Raw genomic sequence first — 21,420 nt, 5'->3', positions numbered from 1 at the left:
TGCTCACTCATTTACCCTATGTCCCTTTAACCTCCTTACATGCTCTTCACACAGTCTTTCAACATTTAAAATTTACAGTAACAGGTGGTATTTGTCTAGCATCTATTGTGGGTTGAAAGGAAGAAAAGTATTTCACGGAGTCATAAAGAAAGAAGTATTGGAGGAGATGATCAGAAGCTTAGTCAGAAACGTAGGGACTTATTCCTGAACATAGGGGCTGGACAGCCAAAGGCCTTCTGTCTTTTGTCAATAGAGAAAAATTCAAAGAATTGGAGCAGATGGAATGACATAATGTGTAGCCAAGCCAATGAATTCCAAAAATAAGTGTGGTAACATCCACAGCTGACAATTCGTGGAGAGATGTGAATGGACAAGTAGTTGAAAGCAGCTAACATGGATTTCAGAAAGGTAGATCGTTCTTGATAAATCTGATGAACGTTCTTTCAGGAGGTGACAGATTTAGCGGCGAGGGCATAATTGGATTTTCAGAAGCCCTTGGTCAAGGTACCACGCAAGCTCCAACTCTATTTTCAAGTTTGCCAATGACACCACCGTAGTGGATCAGATCTCAAACCGAGATAGTGAAAGGGTGCGACAACAATAACCTCTCCCTCAATGTCAGTAAAATGAGGGAGATCGTCATCAACTTCAGGAAGCGTAGTGGAGGACATGCCCCTGTCTGCATCAACGGGGATGATGTGGAAATGGTCAAGAGCTTTGGGTTTCTAGGTGTCTAGGTCACCATCAACCTGTCCTGGTACCTCCACACCAATACTATAGTTAGGAAAGCCCACCAATGCCTCTACTTTCTCAAGAGGCTAAGGAAATTTGGCATGTTTGCTCTGACTCACCAATTCTTGCAGATGCACCGTAGAAAGCATTATTTCCAGTTGTGTCACAGCTTGATATGGCTCCAGCTCTGACCAAAACTGCAAGAAAGTACAAAGCGTTGTGAATGTAGCCCAGTCCATCATGCAAACCAGCCTCCTATCCATTGACTCCGTCTGCACTTCCCATTGCCTCGGAAAAGCAGCCAGCATAATTAAGGACCCCATGCACCCTGAACATACTCTCTTCCACCACCTTGCGTCGGGAAAAAGATACAAAAGTTTGAGATCACGTACCAACCAAGAGCAGCTTCTTCCCTGCTGCCAGCAGACTTTTGAATGGATCTACCATATATTAAGCTGATCTTTCTCTACACCCTAGCTATGACTGTCACACTACATTCTGCACTCTCTCCTTTCCTTCTCTATGAGCAATACGCTTTGTCTGTATAGCGCACAAGAAACAATACTTTTCACTGTATCCCAATACACGTGACAATAATAGATCAAAAGACTGCCGGAGAAGATGAGGAATGTGGATTTGAGGTTGGGTAGCAGTTTGTATTAAAAGAATAGTTCGAAAGAAGGGAAGAGAGGAAAGTGGATAACGTTACAAAAGCAGGGGATGCTTGAAAAACTCAGTGGGGCTGGTAGCGTCTGTAAGGAGAGAAAGCGGAGTTCACGTTTTGAGTCCTCTTTGTCAGAATTGAAGGGTGGGAGAATGTGTGAGAGCTGAGAGAACACAAGTTTGAGGCGAAGACTTGGTTGTCAAGCGCAAAATGTATTGTTAGCCAAGTCTCATTCAGTTGATAGTAGTCTCACTGGAATATTATGGTTTCAGGTCCCAGCCCAGGACGTGAGCTGGAAAATTAAGGCTGGCACCTCAATGCTGCAATGTCGGATGTGGATGAGATGTCAGATCAAAGCTGTGTATGTCTTCTCAGATGACAATGTTTTGAAGAAGAGCAGGGGAGTTATCCTCAATGTCCTAGCCAATATTTATCTTTCAATCAATGTTTTAAAAAAACAGATTAGTTGGGTATTGCTGCATCATCGTTTGTGGAAGTTTGTTGCATCCAAATTGGCTGCCACTATTTCTGCAAGTGGCTACACTTCAGAAGAACTTGAGATGCTTTTGGACACCTGGTGATCATCAAAGTTGCTATATAAATGCAATGTTTTAATGTGTAGAAGCTGTTTTTTCCCCCCATCGCCCTCCCATGCCAAATCTGGGGATGTTGCCAGTGAGCAGCATGGAGGTTGCCAAGGTTGGATATCTGGGGGACCCGGATCATATTTAGATAGGAGGAGTGGCCGTTAATGGAGACGGTTGTGCTATAAATGGAACCAAGCGAGGCCAGTCCTTCTAAGTCAAGGCAGCAGAGGAGGGACATTGAATGATTGCATGCTTGATCATGTCCGAGGTTGTAGAGAGGATGAGTGGAAGGGTGAATCACAGTTGTAGAGAATGTTGTTCATGACTTGGATTAGGACCACGTAAGTAGCATCCAGACAATGCAAAGCTCACCATGTGACTTGGACCCACTAGTGCCATGTTCTAAACATATCAAACTGCTGGTGTATAATCTAACTGAGCAGTAAATTGGAATAGGGGCGAAGGGTTCAACATTCTTCCTTTTGTAATTTTCCTGTTTCCAAAGCTGGAGATTCATATTCGAGAAGTTGACGTTGTCCAAGTCACATGGAATCTTGTGGATCCTCAAAACCTGAGCTTGAAAGTGACACCAAGAGTGAAAAAGGTGAGTGACCTGAGTTTTTATTTCTGCTGCTTTAAATGAAAGTAAATTTATTTATTAGTCACAAGTAAGGCTTACATTAACACTGCAATGAAGTTACTGTGAAATTCCCCTAGTCGCCACATTCCGGTGCCTGTTCGGGTCAATGCACCCTAACCAGCACATCTTTCAGACTGTGGGAGGAAACCGGAGCACCCGGAGGAAACCCACGCAGACACGGAGGAGAACATGCAAACTCCACACAGACAATGATCCAAGCCGGGTATTGAACTCCAGTCCTTGGAGCTATGAGGCAGCAGTGCTAACCACTGTGCTACCATGCAGCTTTAAATGTTTATTACTTTCCTGTTTTGGCATCTTGTTTTTTGGAAGGTAGAAAGCAAATGTCCAATGCAAGTTTTCATTGGTCAAAGACAACCTGGTCCTGTCCAACTCCATGTTTTCCAACTGGGACTACTGGATAGTGATTGAGAATATGAATCCGACTTAACCTTGTGGACCCTTCCCACCAAGGCCACGGGCACTGAAGCCATTTATCACCCTCCAGTTAGGCTTCGGCTCGACGTCACAGCCAAGAAATCAAACTTGGGAACATTTGGTTAATGCCCTTGGCCATTATAATGATTTGTTCGGTCAGTTTTCTGTTAAAACTTGTGCATTATCATCTGGAATATGTTAAGTGCTAGGAGCCTACAGCGGGTTTCTGTCTGTCTAAAACCACTTGGCAAACTTGGATGCTGTGTTCTATTCTGGTTGGAGTTAAAACTGCTGTAGTAATTTCTGACAGAGTGCTGGTCGCCTTGTACAGCTGTGCAGTGTCAATTTAGTTGCGATCCGGCCTTACAGAAGCCTTTGAATAAAAGCAAATTACTGCGGATGCTGGAATCTGAAACCTAAAGAGAAAATGCTGGAAAATCTCAGCAGGTTAGGCAGCATCTGTAAGGAGAGAAAAGAGCTGACATTTCGAGTCCAGATGACCCTTTGACAAAGTGACCAAAGTGGTTACAGAAGCCTCTGATGCTTCCAATACCTGGTCAGATCTGCCACCTATAGTTCCAGGAGGTGAGAGTTTGAATGATGACATTCATGCAAATAGTTATTTCTGAGGAACAGACTTATAAGAGAAAAGCCTGTATCATTCTCAAGTTTGTTAAAATGACAGTAAGAAGTCTCACAACACCAGGTTAAAGTCCAACAGGTTTATTTGCAATCATGAGCTTTCGGAGCGCTGCCCCTTCATCAGGTGAGTGACTCCGAAAGCTTATGATTGCAAATAAACCTGTTGGACTTTAACCTGGTGTTGAGACTTCTTACCATGCCCACCTCAGTCCAACAATGGCATCTCCACATCATTGTTAAAATAAAGGTTAGAAGTAGAGAATATTTGCCAGCGATTGTTTAATAATTCCTGTTTCCAACTCTGATACTTTCAAGAAAACAGGTAACTCTGGATATTCCAGGGTAGCATGGTGACACAGTGGTTAGCGCTGGCTGCCTCACAGCGCCAAAAACCCGGGTTCGATTCCCGGCTTGGGTCACTGTCCGTGCAGAGTTTGCACGTTCTCCCTATGTCTTCGAGGGTTTCGTCCGGGTGCTGCGGTTTCCTCCCACAGTCCAAAAGACATGCTGGTTATGTGCATTGGCCATGCTAAATTCTCCCTCAGTGTACCCGACAGGTGATGGAGTGTGGCGACTAGGGGATTTTCACAGTAACTTCATTGCACTGTTAATGTAAGCCTACTTGTGACACTAATAAATAAACTTTATTGTTCGCTACGCTGTGCATGCTTAAAGCATAAACTAAAAACGCCCCTGTCCTGTGCTTTGCTTTATTTCAATGAGAATAGCGAAGAGTAACCAATGCCCCTTGACATTCAATGGCATTACCATCACTTAATCAGCTACTATCAACGTCCTGGGGATTGCCATTGACCAGGAACAGAACTGGACTAGCCATATAAATACTGTGCTACAAGAGCAGGTCAGACACTCTTGCAGCGAATAACTCACCTGGCTCCGTGAATCCTGTGCATCATCTGCAAGGTACAAGTCAGGAATGTAATGGAATACTCTTCATTTGCCTGGATGAGTGCAGCTCCAATAACACTCAAATAACTTGACACTCTCCCGGGCAAAGCAGTCCACTTGATTGGCTCCCCATCCATAAACATTCGCTCCCTCCACCACCGACGCTCAGTAGCAGCCATGTGTACCATCCACAAGATGCACTGCAGCAACTCACCAAGGCTCCTTATGCAGCACCTTCCAAACCCACCACCACTACCATCGAGGAGGACAGGGGCAGCAGATACTTGGGAACACCACCATCTGGAATTTCCCTTTCAAGTCATTCACCATCTCGACTTGGAAATATATCACCGTTCCTTCACTGTCGCTGGGTCAAAATCCTGGAATTCCTTCCCTAAGAGCCCTGTGTGGGTACCTACGCCACGTTGACTGCAGCAGTTCAAGACAGCCCACCATCACTTCTCAAGGACAACTAGGGATGGGCAATAAATGTTGGCCTAGCCAGTGGCGCCATGAATGTACTTCTAAAAATACAGAACAGCTGCCAATGTTTTGTTTTCAATTGCCTTTAATTGAGTAACTTCTTAAAGCCATAGTCTATAGCAATACTCCAGTCAGTTTGGTGAAATTGAATGGGATTGCAATACCTTGGAATCAATCGGGCGACACGGTGGCACAGTGGTTAGCACTGCTGCCTCACAGCGCCGGGGACCTGGACCTGGGTTCGATTCCTGGCTTGGGTCACTGTGTGTGTGGAACAAAGAACAAAGAACAGTACAGCACAGGAAACAGGCCCTTCGGCCCTCCAAGCCTGTGCCGCTTGGAGTTTGCACATTCTCCCGTTTGCACATTCTCCCATGTCTGCGTGGGTTTTCTCCGGGTGCTCTGGTTTCCTCCCACATTCCAAAGATGTGCGGGTTAGGTTGATTGACCATACTAAATTGACCCTTAGTGTCAGGAAGACTCGCTCGGTTAAATGCATGAGATTATGGGGATAAGACCTGGGTGGGATTGTGGTCAGTGCAGACTCGATGGGCCGAATGGCCTCCTTCTGCACTGTAGGGATTCTATGATTCTAATCTACTTTGGCTGGCGTCTTCTAAAAGCTGCCCTGTTTAGGGTAAGTGATGGAACTGACTCTGAAAGTGTTGGCCTTTAAATACGCCATGTTAACCATATTCTGTTTGGTAATCTGAATTAGGTGGGTGAAGAGGAGACATACCTAGGGACTATCTGTACGCTGTTACAGGACATGTTAACTTCTGCCCGTCCTATGGTCTTGCTGAGTATGAAGGCTGCACCTTTGAAGGAGAGTCAGGTTAGTATGAGGTTTTTCAGCCTGCATTGTCTGTGTTCTAAAGCGAATATTTGTCTGTGAGGCCCTCGGCTTTTGCAGTTTCAGCGTAACGCGTTGGAGTTATGAATTCCTGAGATCCACACTTGCCGATGACTCATGTTCCTTGTGTAGAATGTGGGTGAAATTGTGCCTTGGTTACACTGCTGGATGATATCCATGCAAAACACGTCTCTTTATGCATCTCCAACCCATAATTATTGACACTCTTTACGTATATTTGGTGAACCTCTTTTCTCCTTTAAGACTCACCTCAAGACCAAGCTATAGGTCATCTGGCTTCGAATCTTCTCATATGGCTAGGTGTCATACTTTATTCACATTGTTCCTCTGTAACAACTAGGGATACTTCATGACATTCAAGGTGCTATGTAAATATAAGCTGTTGTTGATGAAGCAAAAAAACTGACTGAGATGCACACTCAGCGCAAATAAATAATTAAAAGCTAATGTAATAATCTTCACAACCAGAGAACCAGAATATAAAAGGGAGAAGGTTTTGTTATAGCTATACAAAGCCCTGATTATACCATATCAAGGTACCGTTATGTGTGATGCACCTTTACAAAGGATGTCTTCATAGAATCCTACAGTACGGAAGGAGGCCATTCGGCCCATCGGGTCTGCACCAGCCACAATCCCACCCAGGCCCTATCCCCATAACCCCATGCATTTACCCTGCTAATCCCCCTGACACTAAGGGGCAATTTATCATGGCCAATCCACCCAACTCGCACGTCTTTGGACTGTGGGAGGAAACAGGAGCACCTGAGGAAACCCACGCAGAAACGGGGAGAACATACTAACTCCGCACAAGGCCGAAATCAAACCCAGATCCCTGACATTGAGTTTTGTCACCAATGTTGGGATGTGAGGGAGAAGAGGAGATCTGCACAAGACCGGGCGGCTGGGAGTGGACAACAGGAAAATGTAAAGCTGGAGGACATTGCAGAGATAAAATGTGATGTGGCCGTGGAGGAATTGAAATTTGAATTGTTGGCTGGGCAGCCAGTGTGAATCAGTAATTTCCCAAGCTGCGGGGTTAGTGCGTATTCCAGGAGGTTGGGTGTAGGAGATCCAGCGTTGATGAGCCCGGTCCTTCCTGTTGCTCCAAGAATGTTGACTCATGTTTAAGTCAGATCCATTGATGAATGATTTAGCCAGTTGTGTGTTACTTTGATTGCCAAAGGCACAGCAGAGTTGTGGTGAGAAGTGTAGAAGGGTAACGGCCGTAGTGGGGAAACACCTGAGTGATTTGCAATGCAAGAGAACAGGGCAACAGTAGCAGATGGTCTTGAGTGAATTTGAGGGAGCGGGGGGGGATTTAGTTTTCCCTTCCACAGTCAGCTGGGGTAAGAGTGGTGATGCTGAAGATAAACAGGAGCATGTTTAAAGGAGACCAGGAGGTGGCCATATTGTTCTTCGCAGTTGAGATCTTGGTGATGTGTAAAGACAGGGGATGAACAATAGTGAGGGTTTGTGATGAGGGAGCACTTGGTGAAGCTAATGAGCAAATAAGTCATAGAAAGAGCTTTGGGAGTTTGGGCGCAAGTTGAAAGCGCTGAAGATGAAGGGGAAGGAAGCTGATTTTGGGGTTTTGTGGGAGATTCATGTATTTGATGGATAACTGAACAACCCCTGCAGTGGAACAGGCGAAAAGAAAAATAATACGTCTCCTTAGAATACTAATTCTATGCACCATTGAAAGCATTCTTTCCAGTTGAATCACAGCTTGGTATGGCTCCTGCTCTGTACAAGACCGCAAGAAATTACAAAGGGGTCGTGAATGAAGCCCAATCCATCACGCAAACCAGCCTCCCATCCATTGACTCTGTCTACACTTCCCGCTGCCTCGGCAAAGCAGCCAGCATAATTAAGGATCCCATGCACCCCGGACATACTCTCTTCCACCTTCTTCCGTCGGGACACATACCAACCGACCCAAGAACAGCTTCTTCCCTACTGCTGTCAGACCTTTGAATGGACCTACCTCGCATTAAGCTGATCTTTCTCTACACCCTAGCTATGACTGTAACACTACATTCTGCACTCTCTCCTTTCCTTTTCTATGTTTAGTGTGAAAGAAACAATACTTTCATGTTGAAATACGAAAGGTCATAAATCTAAAGAAGGTGCAACACCTGGGTATAGATGTGCATAAGTCATTGAAGGGGGCAGGACAGGTTGCATGGAGCAGTTATTAAAGCGTGTAGTAACCTAAGCTTTGTTAATAGGGGCATAGAGTACAAGAGCACTATGGTTATGTTGCACTTGTATAAAACACCAGTTTCGAATCATAGAAACCCTACAGTGCAGAAGGAGGCCATTCGGCCCATCGAGTCTGCACCGACCACAATCCCACCCAGACCCTACCCCCATATCCCTACATATTTACCCGCTAATCCCTCAAACCTACACATCAAGGGGCAATTTTTAGCATGACCAATCAACCTAACCCGCACATCTTTGGACTGTGGGAGGAAACCGGAGCACCCGGAGGAAACCCACGCAGACACGAGGAGAATGTGCAAACTCCACACACGCAGTGGCCCAAGCCGGGAATCGAACCTAGGTCCCTGGAGCTGTGAAGCAGCAGTGCTTGCCACTGTGCTGCCCTAAAATATTAATAAACCAGATGGGTTTTTCCAACAATGGTTTCATGGCCATCAGTAGATTCTTAATTCCAGATATTTTTTATTGAATTTAAATTTCATCATTTGCTGTGACGGGATTCGAACTCGGGTTCCCAGAACATTAACTCAGTTTCTGGATTAATAGCCTAGCGATAATACCACTAGGCCATCGCCTCACCATATGAGGAGTATGGTGTATTGCTGGAGTATTGCATACAGTTCTGGCCACCACACTTTAGGAAGGATGGGATGGCATTGGAGAGGGTGCAGCAAAGGTTTACAAGAATGGTTCCAGGACTGATGTATTACAGCATCCAGGTAAATTGGAGAAATTGAACTGCTCCCTTGGAGCAGAGAAAGTTGAGAGAAGATTCAATTGTATTATTCAAAGTCATGAGGGGACTGGACAGAGTACATGAGGAGAAACTGTTCCTATTGGTGGGAGGGTTAAACGTGAGGGGGCACAGATTTAACTTAATTGGCAAAGGAAGCAATGGAGACATGAGAAACTTTTTCACGCAGCGCGTGGTTAAGGTCCAGAAAGCACTGCCTGCAAGTGCGGTGGAGACAAGTTGAACTGAGGCATTCGAGAAGGAATTGGATTATTATCTGAAAAGGAAGAGTGTGCAGGGTTACAGAGGGAAGACTGGGAAGTGGCAGTCGGTGCATTGTTGATCCGGAAAGCCGGTGCAGACGTGACCGGCCAAGTGGCCTCCCCCATGCTGTAACAATTCTATGATTCTGAATCATCCACGCAGTGCAGGCTCAAAGGGCCTAATGGCCGCCTCCTGCTCCCATCTTCCATGTCCACCAGCTTTAATTGCATCTTGCCTGCACCACATGTCCATGACCACTCACTTGCTTTCAAGATCAGTCACCAGGTCATCGGGACGATGGGATGCTTTTATTATTCGGTGAACTGTTAAGCACTGTATCTCCTTTGCATACTGACATTAATGATTCGGGTTTAATCAGCAGTATTTCTGGTGTAATTTACCAATTGAAGGGTTAATTTATTTTGTGTATCTTTCTTCCTTCTCCCTCCTCTCACTTTAGAATTTGCCAATTCGTCAGAATTTATCGAGTGCAGAGTTGAACTCTCAGGTTTGTTCGCCTCCGAAGCCTCCAAGAGCACATGAGCGAAAGCTTCTTGTGAAGATCATTAAAGTGGACAATCTAGCCGATCCCGATATCGCAGGTAACCACACCTAATGACGTGCTATCTGAGTGCTGTTGGGTGTCTTACCCTGTGGATAGTGTGTGAAACACAAACCTGTTAGACTTCACTGAAAAGCTGCAGTGCAGCAACAGTGTGGCTGCACCCACATTTCCAAATTGTGTGTTACCTGTTGCCCTATTAACATGTGTGAACTAGGATGTTCAGCTATGTCAACAGCACGGCACGGTGGCACAGTGGTTACCACTGCTGCCTCACAGTGCCAGGGACCTGTGCTCGATTCCCAGCTTGGATCATTGTCTGTGTGGAGTCTGCACATTCTCCCCATGTCTGCGTGGGTTTCCTCCAGGTGCTCCGGTTTCCTCCCACAGTCCGAAAGACGTGCTGGTTAGGTGCATTGACCATGCTAAATTCTCTCTATGTACCCGAACAGGCACCGGACTGTGGTGACTAGGGGATTTTCACAGTAACTTCATTGCAGTGTTAATGTAAGCCTACTTGTAACACTAATAAATAAACTTAAACAAAACAATTATGACTTGAATTCATATAGCACCTTCAACCTAATGAAAGAATATAATATTAAGGGTAAGACGCTTGGCAGTGTGGAAGATCAGAAGAATCTTGGGGTCCGAGTTCATAAGACGTTCAAAGCAGCGTCGCAGGTAGAGGCTGTGGTTAAGAAGGCGTGTGGAATACTGGCCTTCATCAATAGAGGAATTGAGTTTAGAAATCGGGAGATAATGCTGCAGGTGTATAGGACCCTGGTCAGACCCCACCTGGAGTACTGTGCCCAGTTCTGGTCGCCTCATTACAGGAAGGATGTGGAAGCCATAGAAAGGGCGCAGAGGAGATTTACAAGGATGTTGCCTGGATTAGAACATAGAGAACATAGAACAGTACAGCACAGAACAGGCCCTTCGGCCCACAATGTTGTGCCGAGCTTTATCTGAAACCAAGATCAAGCTATCCCACTCCCTATCATCCTGGTGTGCTCCATGTGCCTATCCAATAACCGCTTAAATGTTCCTAAAGTGTCTGACTCCACTATCACTGCAGGCAGTCCATTCCACACCCCAACCACTCTCTGCGTAAAGAACCTACCTCTGATATCCTTCCTATATCTCCCACCACGAACCCTATAGTTATGCCCCCTTGTAATAGCTCCATCCACCCGAGGAAATAGTCTTTGAACATTCACTCTATCTATCCCCTTCATCATTTTATAAACCTCTATTAAGTCTCCCCTCAGCCTCCTCCGCTCCAGAGAGAACAGCCCTAGCTCCCTCAACCTTTCCGCATAAGACCTACCCTCCAAACCAGGATTAGGTGGCATGCCTTGAGCATAGGTTGAGAGAGCTAGGTCTTTTCTCCTTGGAGAGGCGAAGGATGAGAGGTGACCTGGTGGAGGTGTATAAGATGTTGAGAGGTATTGATAGAGTGGATTCTCAGAGGCTTTTACCCAGGGCTGAGATGGTTGCCACAAGAGGTCACAGGTTTAGGGTGCTGGGGAGTAGGTACAGAGGAGATGTTAGGGGTAAGTCTTTCACTCAGAGGGTGGTGGGTGCGTGGAATCGGCTGCCGGTAGTGGTGGTGGAGGCGGATTCGATAGGGTCTTTTAAGAGACTTTTGGATAAGTTCATGGAAGTTACTAAGATAGAGGGTTATAGGTAAGCCCAGTAGGTAGGGACATGTTCGGCGCAACTTGTGGGCCGAAGGGCCTGTTTGTGCTGTAGCTTTTCTATTTTCTAATCATCCCATAGTTTTTGCTGGAACATTATTGAGCAAAGTTTGACACTGTGATACGCAAGGAGATAATCCAGGTTGGTGAGGTAGCTATTAAGGAGTGTCACAAAGAGGAAAACAGGTACAGAGAGAAACCAGAACAAAATGTGGGAAAAACTCAGCAGGTCTGGCAGCATCTGTGGAGAAAAAAAACAGGCTCAACATTTTGAGTCCGTTTGTCTCTTCATCAGAGTAGGCGGGGTTGAGGAGAAGATTCTTGAACTTGGCAACAAATACCATTTAGTAGAATCGCTTTTACAGGTATAGTGCCTCATAGAGTCATAGAATCCCTACAGTACAGAAGGAGGCCATTCGGCCCATCGAGTCTGTACCGACCACAATCCCACCCAGGCCCTATTCCCGTAATGCCACTCATATATCCTGTTGATGCCCCTGACACTAAGGAGCAATTTAGCATAGCCAATCAACCTAACCCGCACATCTTTGCACTATGGGAGGAAACCGAAGCACCCGGAGGAAACCCATTCAGACACGGGGAGAACGTGCAAACTCCATACAGACCCGAGGCCGGATTTGAACCTGGGACCCTGATACTGTGAGGCAGCTGTGTGAACCACTGTGCCACCGTGCCTCAAAACGGGGCTACTTCGGGAAGAGTCCGTGCCAGATTCCAGATCCTGCCGGCTTTTGGAGTAAACACTTGGAGCCTTAATGCAGTGAATAGGGGACACGTGAAGCCGGGAGAATAAGATTCTTCTCGTTCAAGACATAATAGTGAAGAGCGATTGAAAAACAAAATTAAATAACAAGGTAAATAAGGTTGACTCTGAGGCTGTGCTGGATATAAGGTACGGGAATGCTCGTGAAGTGCCAGAGAACCACAGCTTGCGTGCTGCAGGTGTGGAAACGCGACCTATCGGCTATTTCAGAAAATTCTAACGACAGAGTAGGGTGTGCGTCTCACTGACCAATAACCAAACCAAGAACCCCTCGATCTGGTTCGCCTTCATCGTGTGCCTCCTTCAGTAGGTATTTTTGGCCAATATAACTGAGGGTGTGCTACATGAGTTCAATGAACAGTTCATAATTTATTTACATAAAATTCTGTTCTCATGTAATATTAATTCCATGATGTGGAGATGCCGACGTTGGACTGGGGTAAAAACAATAAGAGTTTTAACAACACCAGGTTAAACAAATAAACCTGTTGGACTTTAATCTGGTGTTGTTAAAACTCTTACTGTATTAATTCCATGCAGCAGTTGTATGAAATAGTTTGTTTCCGAGCCACTGCACGTGCAATTAAATTTAATGTTCTGGATGTGTTTTGTATCGTCAGAGAGTATTCATCCGTACTGTGTTGTGGAGTTGGACAACCCAGTGCAAAAAGCCACTAGCTCAGTGATGAACAGCATTTGCAACCCCTTGTGGGACCAGCAGTTTGTGTTGTGAGTATGGTGATTTCCTTTGTCTTAAACAGAGTTATTTCTCGCTGTTTTGCATTTCTTGTTGTGGACATTTGGCTCCTGAGTTTCGTTGAGTTCCAAAAGGTGCTTTTTTTTTTGGATTTGATTTAATATTCTCACATGTATTGGTGTACAGTGAAAAGTATTGTTTTTTGCGCGCTATACAAGACACAGCATACCGTCTATAGAGAAGGAAAGGAGAGACTGCAGAATGTAGTGTTACAGTCATAGCTAGGGTGTAGAGAAAGATCAACGTACTTACTGTATTGCGAGGTAAGTCTATTCAAAAGTCTGATGACAACAGGGAAGAAGCTGTTCTTGAGTCGATTGGTACGTGACCTCAGACTTTTGTATCTTTTTCCCGACGGAAGAGAGAATGTCCAGGGTGCGTTCAAATTACTAATAACTCATCTCAGAAAAACCCACCACATAAAACTTGATGTAGTTTTATGCAGGTATCTGCGTCTGCTGGCTAGATGGATACAGAACTTCCTTGGTCATAGAAGATAGAGTAGCGATGGAAGGGTGCTTTTCAGAACGGAGATCAGTAACTAGTGGTGTTCTAGACATCAGTTCTGGGACTCTGTTGTTTGTAGTATATATAAATGATCTGGAGGAAAATGTAGGTGATCTGATGAGTAAGTTTGCAGATGATACAAAAATTGGTGGAGTTGCAGATCGTGACAAGGATGGTCAAAGGATACAGTAGGATATAGATAGGTTGCAGACTTGGGCAGAGAAATGGCAAATGGAGTTTAATCCAGACAGATGCAAGGTGATGCATTTTGGAAGATCACATTCAGGTGTGAATTATACAGTAAATGGCAGAACCCTTTGGAGCATTGACATACAGAAGGATCTGGTGTACAGGTCCACGGATCCCTGAAAGTGGCAACACGGGTAGATAAGATGGTCAAGAAGTCAGTTTTGTGCCCTAAATTTCTTTGCTTGCCTTCTTGATCTGGCATTTTGAACCATAGAATGATGAAGCACAGGAGGAGGCCACAGTCAGCCCATTGTGGCTGTGTTGGCTCTTTGGTAGAGCCCGTCACGTGATCCACTCTCATACTCTCTTCCATATCCCTGCAAAATACTTTCCTCCTGGTATTTTTCCAATCCTGTGACCTCAGTACCAGTCGCCTGTTATCTTTCTTGCTTCTAATGCAGTTATATCCTTCCTTAAATAAGGAGACCAAAACTGTGCACAATACTCCAGATGTGGTCTCACTGATGCCCTAGACAACTGAATGTAGCAAAACACCCCTACTTCTAAATTCATTCCCCTGGCAATAAACGACAACACCCCACTTGCATTCCTGGAGCAGTGGGATTCTACTGGCAAACACAGGTCATAGTGCACCAGCCTTTCATAACATACACGGTTATAGCACAGGTCAGACAACACACTGGCGGGTCAGAGCAGGCCAGTGATGTGTTCAGCATAAACAAGCAGAAATTGGCACTGAGCAAACGAGTGAGACGTTAGACCAGATAACCAAGTGCTTGGGTCAAAGAGAGAGGTTTTAAGCAGCCTGGAAAGAGGTGGAATGACAAAGCAGTTTAGAGAGGAAATTCCAAAGCTTGAAGGGTTGAACAGAGTGGAGATTAACAGAGTCCGAGTTAAAGGATCTTGGAATCGTCAGATTTGCACAGGTGTATCTGTGGGGGTGTGTGTGTGTGTCTCTCTGTCTGTGGGGGTGTGTGTGTGTCTCTCTGTGGGGGTGTGTGTGTGTCTCTCTGTCTGTGGGGGTGTGTGTGTGTGTCTCTGTCTGTGGGGGTATGTGTGTGTGTCTCTGTCTGTGGGGGGGATGTGTGTGTCTCTCTCTGTCTGTGGGTGTGTGTCTCTCTGTCTGTGGGGGTGTGTGTGTGTGTCTCTCTCTCTGTGGGGGTGTGTGTGTGGGGGTGTCTCTCTGTGGGGGGGTGTGTGTGTGTCTCTGTCTGTGGGGGGGTGTGTGTGTGTCTTTCTGTCTGTGGGGGTGTGTGTGTGTGTCTCTCTGTCTGTGGGGGGGTGTGTGTGTCTCTCTCTCTCTGTGGGGGTGTGTGTGTGTCTCTGTGGGGGTGCGTGTGTGTCTCTCCTCTGTCTGTGGGGGTGTGTGTGTCTCTGTCTGTGGGGGCGTGTGTGTGTCTCTGTGGGGGTGTATCTAATTTGAGTTGAGGAGAACAATTTAAATTGGATTGCAAGGTGCTTTACAATCCAGGAACTGGTGGCTAAATGTATTTTTTAATCCAACAGTGAGTTGAGTGCCAAGTCGAAGAAACTTCACATGCGGATTTTGGAGGATGGAAGACCCTCAGAGAGTGCGTAGCTGACAACATCGTTAGGGTTGTGCCAACCCAATTATTTCTGTAATTGAACATTCATCATTGTGTGAGATTAAGTGCTCTGATACATGAAGCCATGTAAATGTTAGTTTTTCCAGGTTAGGTTTTGTGGAGTTGGTTGCACGTTGCTGTACAGAGTGAACCTCCGGTTTGGACATTTCTTTCTTTGTTGAAAAGTCACAGCATTTTCTTAGAAGTGCAACATTCAGACGCTTGAACCTGCTCTGGCTAATCTATACCTCAACTCCATTTAATCCCCTTTGTTCTATACCACTTGCCTAACATAAAAATATCTACCTTAGCCTTGAAACCTTCTATTGCATTGACCTAGCAATGATGACCTTCGAGAGGAAGAGGAGTCCCAGATATCCTCTACCCTTTGTGCAGCTTCATTTTAAAATGCTTTCTGATTTTACTTCTGAATGGTCTGGCTCCAATATTAAATTCGTAGCTCCCTTGTCCTGGGCTTCCCAAAAGAAATAGTTTCTATGTATCTTTCCTGTTGATTCTATAAGGGCAGCCCGCTGGCACAATAGTTAGCACTGTTGCCTCACGGCGCCAGAGACCCAGGTTCAATTCTGACCTTGGGTCACTGTCTGTGTGGAGTTTGCACATTCTCCCCGTGTCTGCGTGGGTTTCCTCCAAGTGCTCCGGTTTCCTCCCACAGTCCAAAGATGTGCAGGTTCGGTTGATTGGCCGTAATAAATTTCCCTTTCGTGTCAGGGGGACTAGGAGGGTAAGTTTGTGGGGTTACGGGGATAGGGTCTGGGTGGGATTGTTGCCGATGCATACTCGATGGGCCAAATGGCTGCCTCCTACACTAGATTCTATCTATGATTCTATGATCATTTTAAAGATTAGATTCAATCCTCCTCCCCCCCCCCCCCCCCCCCCCCCACCTCCCCCCAAAAAAGGCAATTAAAGCCAAATTTATGCAACCTATTCTCATAGCTTAACACTTGGTATCGTTCTGGTGAATCGGCATTATAATCCCTCCAAGGAAAATGTGAGTACCAACACTGAACGCAGTGCTCCCGGTGGGATCTGAACAAGGCTCTGTACAACTGAATGCAACCATTTGCATTCCAGCTCCCTTGAGATTTGGACCAACTTTCCATTCGACCTTTTGATTGCGTTTTGTACCTGTGCTTCAGCTTTTTATGATCTGTCCCCACGGACGCTTAAACCCCTTTGTTCCTGTGCTGTTCCGAGTCCATTTCCATCTGGAAAATATCGTGATCTGCCTTTTCCAATCCAAAGTGGCTTAGCTCGTGCTTCCCCAGGTTGTACTACCGTCTGCCACAGTTTTGTGTATTTATTTATTTAATCTGCCCATGCCCCTTTGCAAAATCCCTGATCCTGTTTTCACAGCTTACTGCACAGTCCGAAAGACGTGCTGGTTAGGGTGCATTGGCCGTGCTAAATTCTCCCTCCGTGTACCCGAACAGGTGCCGGAGTGTGGCAACTAGGGGATTTTCACAGTAACTTCATTGCAGTGTTGATGTAAGCCTACTTGTGACACTAATAAATAAACTTTAACTTTTTTTTAAAAAAAAACTCTAACTTGGTGCCATCTGCGAACTTGTATATCTGAAATAGCCAATATCTAGCCTGATGTTTGTGTAAAATTTAGTAGTTAAGTTGCTGGAAGTGGATGTATAGCAGGTCAGTCAGCAGAAGTTTATCGATGGGTTTGTTAGTTGCAAAGAGCCACCCCACCTGAAAGGTTGGTGTATTTCTCTCTGCTTGTTGCTGATTCAGTGTATTTTAAGGGGTTTTATTTTTATTCTGATCATGTTACTTCCTGTTGCAGATGCTGTCCTCGGCACGGTGACGGTGCCCATAGACCTGTTCAAGAAACAGCCCAGTGGGAGACAGAGCTTTCATCTGGCAAACACCCAGAATGGGAACAGTTCAGGATCCATCACAGCCGAGGTAGCAGCCAGCACAACCTCTTAGATCAATTCTAAGTCGTGCATCTCTTGCGGGAGGGGTACTGGATTTTGCGTTCCAATTGACCCACGCTGTTTCACTCTCTCGGATTGTAACCGAATCCACTAAAAATCATCGACTCTTACAGTCCAGAGGAAGGTCCTTCGGCCCATCGAGTCTGCACCGACCACAATCCCGCCCAGGTCCTATCCCCATAACCCCATGCATTTACCCTAGCTAGTCCCCCTAACACTAAGGGGCAATTGAGCAGGGCCAATCATCCTAGCCCGCACATCTTTGGACTGTGGGAGGAAACCGGAGCTCCCGAGGAAACCCATGCAGACACGGGGAGAATGTGCAAACTCCACACAGATCGTGACCCTAGACTGGAATTGAACCCGTGTCCCTGGCACTGAGCGGCTGCAGTGCTAACCACTGTGCCACCGTGCCGCCTGTGATGAGAGCTTAATGAAATGGAGTGCTTGGAAATGTCGGCATGATGGCTAGCACTGCTGCCTCACAGTGCCAGTGACCCAGGTTCAATTCTGGCCTTGGCTTACTGTGTGGAGTTTGCACATTCTCTGCTCTGAATTCCTCCCACAGTCCAAAAATATGCAGATTAGGTGGATTGGCAATGCTAAATTGCCCCTTAATAGGTTAGATGGATTAGCCATGGTCAATGTGTGGGTTTATGGGAATAGTACAGGGAGAGGGCCTAGGTAAGATGCACTGTCAGAGAGTTGGTGCAGACTTGAAGGGCCGAATGGCCTCCTGCACTGAGAGGATTCTATGATTCTGAAGCCAGGTTTCTCTATTTCAGACAAAACTGTGAACTGATTCTATCTATGAATATACTAATTGAGTTAGGTTTGAAAGTGACCAGCCATTCCTCAGAAAATAAAATGTCTTTGTGCTTGGCACAGGGATGTCGGTGCTGGGAATGGAATATCTCTTTCCTTTCGATGACTAGGGTTGGTGACAGTCACTCCCTGGTTAAGTTGTTCCTGGTGGTAAGCTCCGTCTATTCTGCCTTGCCCTCAAAGGAAGTGCACGTGCCGGCGTTCCTCTGTTCCATTTCCCATTCCAATCACCCTGTAACCTCTTTCGTACTCATCGCTATTTTTCTTTCATTTGTATCTAAGAGTTTTACTTTGATCTCTGGTCTGCTGTAACGCCGGCTCCGTCTGCATGCTGACTCCTGGGTTCCGAGTGAAAAGGCAGGAAAGAAATACTTCAGCCGAGTGTCGGCAGCCTGAATGAACTTAGTCCAATATTGGCAAGAGGCAGAGAACTGGGGAAAGGAAAATATCTCTTTATTTGTCAAAGGATTTTAGTGCTGACAGGGAAACTGGGAGAAAAGAGTTGCTGAGGACCATCGTTGTACTACCATGCAATCCTCCAGGGCGGCACGGTGGCACAGTTGTTAGCACTGCTGCCTCGCAGTGCCAGGGACCCAGGTTCAATCCTGGCATCGGGTCGCTATGTGGAGTTTGCACATTCTTCCCGTGTCTGCGTGGGTTTCCTCCGGGTGCTCCGGTTTCCTCCCGCAGTCCAAAGATGTGTGGGTTAGGTGGATCGACCATGCTCAATTGCCCCTTAGTGTCAGGGGCATTAGCAGGGTAAATATGTGGGGTTATGGGAATAGGGCCTGGGTGGGATTGTGGTCGGTGCAGCCTCGATGGGCCGAATGGCCGCCTCCTGCACTGTAGGGATTGTATGATTATATAATTTGGATATGTGTGAAGAATGGTGTTGGGTTTCAGTGCCAGGTTTTCTCCCTGTAATGGAGCAGTACGCCTCCACTCCACATTCCTTATTCTCTGTGTTGAAATCCAAGTTCTATCACACCCTTTCTCCTTTTTTGAATCCTTCTCCCAATCTTCAAAATTGGAACAATCCCTCACCTCCCTCAGTCTTTGCTTCCTCCCATTTGTTTTGGGTCAAGTGTTTTAAAATGATGGTTTGATGTTACCTCACCACGTTCCTGTTTATTGATCTTTTATTCTGCGTTTTTGATGTGTTGGGACTTTGCTCTTTGGCTTAAACATATTGAGGAATCTATCACCTCGCATTGCCAACCTCCTCCCACCTTTCAACCTAACCACTCACCCAAGGTTTGTAATGTAGATGAGAGCTTAAATATTCATCATCCTACTCAACACGTGGAACTCCAGGACACCACATGATTCCAATACCTTGTCATGATTACTGTTTCTGTTTAATGCTCCCTATTTATTAAACAGTCCGGCTATTAAAATGTAAATACCTCCCTCTTTCACGGTTTAGCCTCATGGCTTTCATGATTTAGTGGCACAGTGGTTAGCACTGCTGCCTCTCAGCGCCAGGGACCCAGATTCGATTCCCGGCTTGGGTCACTGTCTGTGTGGAGTCTGCACGTTCTCCCCGTATCTGCCTGGGTTTCCTCTGGCTGCTCCGGTTTCCTCCCACAAATCTGAAAGATGTGCTGGTTAGGGTGCATTGGCCGTGCTAAATTCTCCCTCAGTGTATCCGAAAAGGCACCGGAGTGTGGCGGCTAGGGCGATTTTCACAGTAACTTCATTGCAGTGTTAATGTAAGCCTACTTGTGACTAATAAATAAACTTTTCCACTAGTGATCAGTGACTTTTTCTCTTTGTCTTCCACCCACTCCTCCCTTTTTCCTCTAAAAAATATACTTTATTCGTAACAAATCTGCAAGAACATTACAAACATTCCAAAATGGCCATCACACCAAAAGCAATAATATTCAGGATCTTTACACCCATTAATTAACACCCTGAGATGCTTCATTACCGTGAAAGCAACATTTCAGACATTTTACAATGGTCCTTACAAATATTGCAAAGTTATTTTAAAGGTTGTCTACATAGAGCAAATTGCGCTCCGAGGTGCTTCAGTACAAGTGCGATACATGTAATATTCACTGCATGCATGCAGTGCGTCATTCGGCCCGAGAGGGTTCTGCTCCCCTTGGTTCACTGTGGTTGAAAGATCTTGGACCGTGACCTTCTCCATTGTGCCAGCTGCCCCAAACTTTACTGCGTCCCTTAGCACATCGTTCTGGGTTTTGGAATGTGCCAGTTTTGTCACTGAGCTATCTGTAGCATCTCCATTGCTTTTTTTTGGCAGAGATCAAGTAAAAGTACAGGCCGGGGATAAACCTGAGATCAGTATTGAATTATAGAATCCTACAGTGCAGAAGGAGGCCATTCAGCCCATCGAGTCTGTATTGACCACAATCCCACCCAGGCCCCATCCCCACAACCCCATGCATCCATCCTAGCTAGGCCCCCTGATACTAAAGGGCAATTTAGCGTGGCCAATCCACCTAACCCGCACATCTTTGGATTGTGGGAGGAAACCGGAGCACCCGTAGGAAGCCCAAAAAGCTTGGTAGGTAAAAATTCTTGAGCTATGGGGCGAGCCCAGTTCAGGTTTGGAATTTTCAAGGAAATACGGATGGTGAGCCTCCTTGTTGTCTGCCAAGAGTGCTGCCTTCTGGATGAAGGAACATTTTGCAAGGCTGAATGTGTACCTGTGGTTGGATCTCCCTCCCGCTACCCAGTATTCGGGCCCTGACTCGGAACTGTGTGTTGGAAGTGAGTTTATAAATAGCTCCTAAATATGAACGTCATTTTTGCTGATTTCAGTTCTGTTACATGGAACCTAACGAAGTGAAGTGCCGACAGTCCCCTTCACTGCTTTCAGCAAAGAAAGTGGAAAAGGATCGCACGATCATGCCTTGTGGCACAGTTGTTACAACTATAACTGCTGTTAAGACCAAGCCTCGAACAGATGGAAAGCTTTGTGGAAGTCCTACAGGTAATAAAAGCTACGTTTTGTTTCTTGCATTGAAGTATGTAAAATCTGTACATCATGAGTAAATTTCTCATTACTTCAGAGTAAGACTGCGCTAAAAGGCTTAAATTAAGAGGACAGGAGCCACAGCCTTCATTCCCTTGATTTACAGATGATAAAGACGAGTGATCTAATTGAGGTATTTAAGATTATGAAAGGATAGGTTGTTTCTCTATTTTTCTGTTGAAGTCCATGACAAGTTGACATAATGCGAGGTGATGCATTTTGGCAGATCCAATTCAGGTGGGAACTACAAAATAAAAGGCAGAACCATCAGGAGCATAGACACACAGAGAGATCTGTGTGGCAGCACAGGTGGA

General features: G+C 45.8%; 1 protein-coding gene across 1 annotated transcript in view; it reads left to right on the top strand.

The window, feature by feature from the left end:
• Positions 1-21,420, top strand: part of c2cd2 (C2 calcium dependent domain containing 2) — a 62,296-nt gene that overhangs the window by 29,393 nt on the left and 11,483 nt on the right. The window contains exons 4-10 of the mRNA XM_078233019.1: positions 2,489-2,587; positions 5,814-5,930; positions 9,656-9,797; positions 12,862-12,970; positions 15,222-15,286; positions 17,124-17,245; positions 20,893-21,064. Of these exons, the coding sequence (XP_078089145.1) occupies positions 2,489-2,587; positions 5,814-5,930; positions 9,656-9,797; positions 12,862-12,970; positions 15,222-15,286; positions 17,124-17,245; positions 20,893-21,064 (826 nt within the window). The remainder of the gene's footprint in view (positions 1-2,488; positions 2,588-5,813; positions 5,931-9,655; positions 9,798-12,861; positions 12,971-15,221; positions 15,287-17,123; positions 17,246-20,892; positions 21,065-21,420) is intronic.

This window comes from Mustelus asterias, chromosome 17 (assembly GCF_964213995.1).
Source record: "Mustelus asterias chromosome 17, sMusAst1.hap1.1, whole genome shotgun sequence".
NCBI lineage: Eukaryota > Metazoa > Chordata > Chondrichthyes > Carcharhiniformes > Triakidae > Mustelus > Mustelus asterias.
The sequence above is the reverse complement of the archived record's forward strand: the minus strand, read 5'-3'. Positions and strand labels throughout refer to the sequence as shown.